At 31.8% G+C, this 8132-nt stretch overlaps 1 protein-coding gene across 1 annotated transcript in view; it reads right to left on the bottom strand.

Moving 5' to 3' along the window:
- Positions 1–748: 748 nt before the first annotated feature.
- Positions 749–8132, bottom strand: part of LOC129231008 (metabotropic glutamate receptor 3-like) — a 109501-nt gene continuing 102117 nt past the window's right edge. The window contains exons 8-9 of the mRNA XM_054865253.1: positions 5613–5872; positions 749–918 (exon numbers count right to left, since the gene is read on the bottom strand). Of these exons, the coding sequence (XP_054721228.1) occupies positions 749–918; positions 5613–5872 (430 nt within the window). The remainder of the gene's footprint in view (positions 919–5612; positions 5873–8132) is intronic.

The raw sequence follows: 8132 nt of genomic DNA, 5'->3' as shown, positions 1-8132 counted from the left end.
ATTTTTTTACTGCAAAAAAACAAAATTGCTACTTTGGGACAAATTACCCTGACAGTCAGACAATTCGCCACACTTTATCAGGTTAAATGCCCCACTTGAGGTAATATTATCAAACTTCGTATAACAAGCAAAAAGTAACTAAATGAATGCAAATCAATAGGAATCATAATACGAGCAACGTAATAATTGCTAATTTACACAAAAACAAAATTTTTAACGCATTTTATTTATGAGTTATAATGTTTGTAACATATAATAAATTTAGAAATTAGTAAAAAAAAAAAAACTACTGTGATTTTTAACATATTTTGACATTTTCAAAATTATTTTACTTAGTTCTAGATTTAAAAAAATTAATATGCATTTGTGTTAAACACGAGCTGTACAAAATCAAATTTCACTACGTTGCAAAAGGTTACTTAATACAATTAGCCGTTGATAAAATTAAAAAATAATGACAACTCCTTGGAAACAAATTTGAATAATACACTTTTAGAAAAAAAAAATCCCCTACAAATAGCATTGACGCAAAGGAAAATGAAAATGATGCAAAATTTTTTTTTCTTCAATAGTTTTTAAACTGAGTGTACAGAAATGCACCGACGTATACTATTCCGAATCACATCAACTCGGAGTTACGAGGTCTCTTAATTTTTCCCTTAATTCTGAGCTGCTAAGTAAATTGTTTATGTGGTTCAAATAAAGAAGTTAAGGTTCAACTTTTTCCTTATAATTGTTTTACAGATGATCAACAGATGGCATTGGCACTGTTAGCGGTTCCTATAAAAATCCAGCAATCATCAGGAGGAAAAGGAGGTGGTGGAGGAAAAGGCGGTGGAGGTGGCGGCGGTGGATGGTGGTGAAAGAAGAAAGTTCTTGGATTGTTGAATTGAACACTTTCGAATATATGTGAAACAACTGTCGGAAAAATGGATGGAATAGAAAACGTTTGAAGACTCGTAATTTTCATTACGAATGTTACTCTAATTGTCCGTAAAAATTTAGTTCCTGATTTTCTCTCAGGCACACATTGAACCATGAAAAATTCAGCATTTAATGGACATTTAATCTGCTCCCAAGGAAAAACTTTTGTATTTTCAAGAATGTTTAAATGACTTGCCAAAAACAGAATGTGTAAAATGTTCAACAGATTTTTCACCAAAAACATTTAGCAATTGAATTAAATTTAAGCATGTGTTTCAAAAAATGAATTTTAATTTATAATAAAAATGTCAAAAGTGGTTTCAAAAACTATTCGTATGATATTTTGAGTTGAATAATGTCTTTCTCGCTATTGAGGTCACAGAGGCATTTAAAAAACATTTTCAAGGGAGCCAGCTTTTTTGAGAGATATTTAACCTTGGTAAATTGCTTTTCTAAAGTAAGCAAATTTCCTTCTAAATACTGAACACAAAGTTTAGCAAATTATGCTTCAATTATATTACATTCTTACTGAGTTAGTGGAAGCTCAGGATTATGGCCCTTCATTGCCTCTTTTGCGGGCTCCTGCGAGTGACGTACACAGAAATCATAGCACGCACGCACAAAATAACTCAACTTTTTTTGACTGAAGACATTTAAATTAGACAGTAATAAAGGAGGCCGTACGAGCAGAGAAACCAGTAAATCCAACTTTGTAACTGTCATAGTTTTTGCATACTTGCACTGTATACACACATTAAAAAAAATTAATTCGTTTACTATTTCACATAAGAAGTTACAGTATAAAACAATTTTGCATTTATACAAGGATAATAACTTGTTACGTTTTTCAAACAACTTCAAATGAAAATTAAAAAATGAGAGTAATAAAGCAGATATATCTGCAAATATTTCAACGTTTTCTTAATTATATTTTGAAGAAATTCACTACAAAAATAATAATACTGAATTAAATAAAACTAACACACATAAATAATGCGCAAACATTTTTAAAAACTGATAAAAAATTTAGTGGAGCATTTGCTTCTGTTCCTTAGCTGACAGTAATTCAAAATTGCTGCACTTAGTACCTGGGCTTCAGGCTGACAGCTGACAATAATTCGACTCGGGCATTTTGAACATCTGGATTATTTTATATACTACGTCTTTAAAATTTATGTCACGGTCTATCTTTTCAAATATTAGTTTAGCATACGACTTTACCACCACTGATATAGTTATTAGCCATGGACGAATTCACTATAGAATGTTTGTGTGCAAGTGACGCGCATAAATTTCTTTTTTCTAAAAGACTTAAAAGACAAGTTCTAATGTCTTTTATTCTAGGATGAGTTGCTATGTGCTATGATTATTTCCAAATAATTTTTCAACTGTTTTTAAAAAAGAAAAAAACCCGGAAAATTAGAGAAAAGCAGACAAAAATATTGAATCACAAATTAGTACAATTCAACGCGGTAAACACACATTTAAAATCAAAATTTTTTTTTTACTCACATTGAATACTCTTTTGTTACACGTGTGAATAATCATATAGTGTTATCAATGAAACTAATGGTAAAATATTTGATTGAGAAAATGAACCCAATATTATAATCATATTTCAAAAATAAATTCTGCAGCTAATAAAAATTAAAAAAAAAAAAAAAAAACGAACAGGACAAGCACCTTTGAAAAAAATATGTAATTGAAAACCTTCATTTTTTTCATGTGATTCAAAATATGTGTGTTGGTTAATGAGTTCGTTTTATGTTTAAAAAAATGTTTCATTGCTTTAATTTGTCAACGATGTTTTGAAATTTTATGTATGGATGAAATGCAAAAAAATTGGAAAGTTAGTTTGTTAAAAGGTCTTTTGAAACGCAGGAATTTCGTTTTTCATAGAATTTTTCAGCTTTGTAGATTGAGCACAGTAAATTGAGAAAGATTGAGAAACAACTAAATGATAAATCTAAAGCCAGGAAGCGAAAGATTGAGAAACAACTAAATGATAAATCTAAAGCCAGGAAGCAAAAGACTGAGTAAAACTCTTGATTTACGATGTTTAATGAGTCAATTAAAAAACTTATTATTTTGCAGAAAATACGTAGAACTAAGTACGAAAATTCCTATTACTGTTAAAAAATCCAAATAACTGAGTTTAAAATCGTCTTCTGAGTATTCAAGCACAAAATTCAAATACTTAATGGTAATGTACTCCAGCTCGGGGAAAGGGCTAAAGGCTAAAGGGAAAAAAATCTAAGAACAAAAGGGAAAATTCTATTTATACTAATAAAGAAAATTTCAATGCTTTATCAAGAAATAGGTAAATTACAGTAAATATTTGTTGCAACCATGTTATAGGTGATAAGTTTGATCAAAGTAACGGTGCTTATAGAATCTGATGTGCTTAAAATCACCATTACTTTGGTCAAACTTATCACCAAAAAAAAAAGGGATAGTAACTAAATTTTACTAAATTTACTAAATTTTACTTTTTTCTTGGTGAAACCTTCAAGTATATTTTCAAGAGTGAAAAGATTAAAAACGCACGAAAACTTCAATTGAATACCCAAAGAAGTTGAACGGAAAAAATAATTTTCTGAGTAAACGATTTAACTAGAGATTAAAAAATAATTTCAATGTCGAGTTGGTGACATGTAAAAAAAAATTCATCACTGAGGATGAACGCAAGGATATGGAGAGTTTGTGACATGCAGTGACCTAAGAAATTTAAATAACTGAATATGAACGATGATTGAATTATATGAAGAATTTGTGACGTACGGTGACGTAAAAATTTGTAATGTCCAAATTACGATAAATGATGATTGTATGAAATTTAGAATTTGTGTCATTGAGCGACGAAGAAAATTTTAATGACTAAAGATGAATGGTATGGAGACTTTGTTACAGGCAATGACGTAGAAATTTGTAACGAACAATGATAAAATGATGATTGATTAATATGAAGAGAGAGTTTTAGTGAGAAGCACACATTTGTTCATGCGCATCGAAATACGTTTGCATGACTTTTAAATATGTGATTTCTGTGTTCATCAATATATTGCTTTCTAATGTGAAATTTTTTTGCCATTATTTAGAGTGAAATATAACATTACCAACTGACGAAAAAATCTGCCCCTTAGTTGCAATTAAAAGAAGCAATTTACTTTTAGTGATATGCGTTGCAAGTTTTGTGTGAATCTATCTCATAATTAATGTTAAGATCTATTTATTAGATGATTTGTGACACTTTATTAGAAGATAATATCTAGTAAGTGAGTCAAAAAATCTAGGAAGAATAAATCAAAGATCTAGGAAACCAAAAAACAAAAACTTGTTATAATGAATTTTTTGAGAGTAGGGTGCAATATTACATTTCGAACGCACCGCATGAGATATATGCACCTAAGCTGTAATTATAAGTAATAATTTATTTACAGTGATATATACTATGTTTTTTTTGTCTTATTGTCATTATATTTTAGACAGTAGTGACGTTCTGTTACTAAATGTTTTGTAATATTAACTTCTTAAAATGCTATGTTTCATTCTTGTCATGTCATAAAATACTGTGTAAATAAATAAATAAAATTATAAATAAAAGATCATCTTTGCGTTGTACGCAAAATTATTGTACTAAAAATAAAATCTTTTTTTTTTTTTCTATAAGTAGAAATGTGTGAAAAGTTGTTGATGTTTTGAATGATTTAGCATCTTTGCCTTGATACATTCAACAGCTTTACAATCAAATTACTTGAACACTTTTTCACTTCAATTTCAGTTTCGAATACAGACATGCCTGTTGTTTATTTACGTATTTCCTATTACAAGTTACTGCAAAATGCCGATTTTGGGCATACTTCAAAATTCACCAATGTAAAAAAATTGTAGAAACGTTTGTAGAAAGTAAGGGGGTAAATGGACAAATGTGCCCGATTTCTTTCAGTAACATATATCTTGCAAATAACATGAAGAGAAGGCACTAGTTGTTCTCTGGTATGCAATACATAATACAAATCCTTAATAAGAGTACAAAGACTTTTTTAAACACTTAATAAAATAATTCCTTCCTCCCTCCCCACAGGATAAGAGCATTAAAAAGTGCATAACACTTTTCCCGAAACGGGAAGTGTTTAGAAAAGGCTATTAACGAGATAGTCAGAGAGCTCACAAAGCTACAAAGGGAGCTCAGGTCTACTAAGGAGATCATATGGAATAGCACTGATTTTTAAAATAAAATTTTTGTTTGTATTATCATCTGATTTCAGTTTTCTTATGCTTTTAAACTCTCAGTCAATTAAAGTACCCTTTTCAAGTTCGGTACATTTGATTTGAACACCTGCATATTTGTCTTCAAAAGATAATTGAAGGAAGCCTTATGCTCATCTCTGCGGGCAAGGTTACAAAATTAGTTTTCTACTCATAATTTTAAAAAATAAGTTTTTCGCACTGTACTCATCAGCAGCTATCGCAGGTATAATATGTAGAACTAATGATGATGGCAGAAAGTCAGCGAAAAGGGGGACTAATGTCACCATGGATGTGAATTCTGTAAGAGGCACCTATTTGTAGCAGTTATCAACCTCCTGTATCCATGATAATTGCTTCGACTGACCGCAGGACTGTCGACTTTTCGTGTCGAAACAGGAAACATAACATCATTCCACAGGACATTAGAATAAACTTACCAGTAAAGTGTACTTTTCCCAAAGCTTCCTTTAGCTCTGACCCATCCAAAGTCTTCATCGCATCACAAAGTCCAGGGGTGTTCTTGCACTTCGTCTTGTGGATGTTAGACAGCGCATGCGCGAACGCGTATGCTGAATCTCTGACGAAGTGCAGCGCTTCGCTGAACGTTTGCTTGTCTCCACTGACTTCTGAAATCTTCTGTTCGGAACACCACTTTGGAAATTTTTGATTGTACGGGGTCTGATCAAAATCCGGCAGCCTTGAATAAGAGAAAGATATAGACGCAAGATGTAGCTAAAACAGATACATTATAAAAATGTAGCTAAAACACATACAATAAACATAAGCAAAGAGAAAAACTAACTGAAGTACTACGAATTTCGGTTCATTTGACTTTGATTATTCCCAACAAACAACCGGCCATTTTTGTCAACACAGCTGCACAACGTTTTTGCAGCGATAATAAATGCGCGTGGGGTATTTTTGTAAAACAATTTAGCTGTCTCTATATATTAAAAAAATTAACGTTGAAGAAATTGGGAAATTCTGTCTGTGACATCCTTACGTCCAGGAGGCCTAATAGCACCTACAGACTTGAAATTTTGCGCAAAATTACTTCGAGTCCCGGAGGTCTGCAACTGGAGTTTTCTATTTTGACTTTCGAATTGGTTTTTTTGACTTTCGAAAATTTTTTAAGCTAATATTTCAAGTAAACTGTGTATTAAAGGGATAAAGATTTCCCAGACGAATTTTAAAACAGACTTTTCAAACGTACAAAACCGCCATTTTGCAATGCTCAGGAGCCCCTTATACCAAGGTTTGCCAGATTTCTGAAATGATTAACCGGGACACCGGAACGCCCCCCACCCCCGCGCGTCGCTAGTATTCAAAAGGTTACACACCTGTGGTTGATTTTTTGAGTGTTTTATAGGGCAGTTTTATTCTTAATGTTGTGAAAAAAAGGTTACTTATTATGAACCTAAAACAGCAGTAATAAAAAATGATATAAGCAGATAAAAGTTGAACATTTCACTTCTAAGATGCAAATATTTGATTTATTAAATTAAATATACACAGTAATTGAACAATAATTTACCTGTATTTTTCATTTTATAGGACTTCTTCAGATAGCCTTTTTGGGTTTTAATCTTGTAAATATCCTCACAAACTAATCAGGTATTAATTTTATAAGTCAATGTTACAAATGATAAAGTAATTATCCTAAATAATCCTTTACATTTAATTGTATTGAGACCTTTTTGGTCATTTGCAGTCAAATTTATCTTTTTCCGAAACAGGAAATAAACCGGCCGGGACACCGGGATTTTGGCTGAAAACCGGGACGTCCGGCAAGCGTACTTATACTTATACTTGTGCAAGTTGGTAGTACAAGTTGGTTTGGAACCCGGGAAAGGGGTACTTATCAAAGCGATTTTTTTTAAATATCTCGGTTATGCATGTTTTTATCAGTTTATTTTTGTCATCAGGTGGGAGCGGGATTGTGCTCTAATTATGAGCTTTTTTATTCAAGTTCTATTTTCGACGGAAGGGAGAGGGATATTTTCATTTTGTTGGAAATTGAACTCAAAAGGAGCTTTTTAATCTGATTCTTTCTAATAGACGATTTAAATCTTTGCAAATCAAATAAGATGATGAGCGTGAGCGATCAGAGCGGAGCCCCTAGATAAATAAAAAAGACAAAGGAAACTGAAAATATCGTTTACATTTTTCTCCATATTCAACACATGCCTTTTCCTTCTTTCTACATACAGACTACCCTGGAAAAGATTAACTGTTTTCAAAACTTTATAACAGGAGAACGGTTAATGATAAAAAACAAATTCTTGCTGAAAATTCATGTGTTGGGCGCAATTTTTTTCCCTCAGAGTTTCAAATGTTAGCTCAAAAATGTTTCAATAGATGGCGCTGCACGTAGTAAGCCTGTAAGTCGAAAAATAATTGAAATTCACATATTTTTCCTCCGATTGCGACATGTGATTACAGCTGACGATTGTTTGAAAATATTGTTTTGTTCTTTTTTTTTCATTGTTTTCGAAAATTTATGATGTAATTTTCTATCTTTTTTCTGATATACGGGCATACAATTTGCTATTGAAAAAAATTTCAACTAAAATTTGGAACTAAAGAAGTGGGGGGGGGGGGGGGGGGGGAGTTTACGGCCAACCACATGAATATTCAACAAGAATTATTTTTTTTTAATCATTACCATTTTCCTGTTATAAATTTTTGAAAACAGTCGTTCTTTTTCAGGACATTCTGTACCTTTTAGCTTTGTCTAAACATATGTCATTTGTTTAATAAGTTTTGTGTTCAGACTTCAAAGAAAGATGCATATGAAGAAACACGATCTATGGCTGCAGATCTATGCGGTGATCTATTCACCGCTTCACCGTAGTAGAACCGTTGACCAAAACAGAACTTTCTTAGGTACTGAAAAACTGATAATCACTGGGTTCTAGTTCAGTAAGATTATAAACTAGCTCTTCTCCTTTCGCAAC

Source organism: Uloborus diversus, chromosome 10 (genome assembly GCF_026930045.1).
Source record: "Uloborus diversus isolate 005 chromosome 10, Udiv.v.3.1, whole genome shotgun sequence".
Taxonomy (NCBI): domain Eukaryota; kingdom Metazoa; phylum Arthropoda; class Arachnida; order Araneae; family Uloboridae; genus Uloborus; species Uloborus diversus.
The sequence above is the reverse complement of the archived record's forward strand: the minus strand, read 5'-3'. Positions and strand labels throughout refer to the sequence as shown.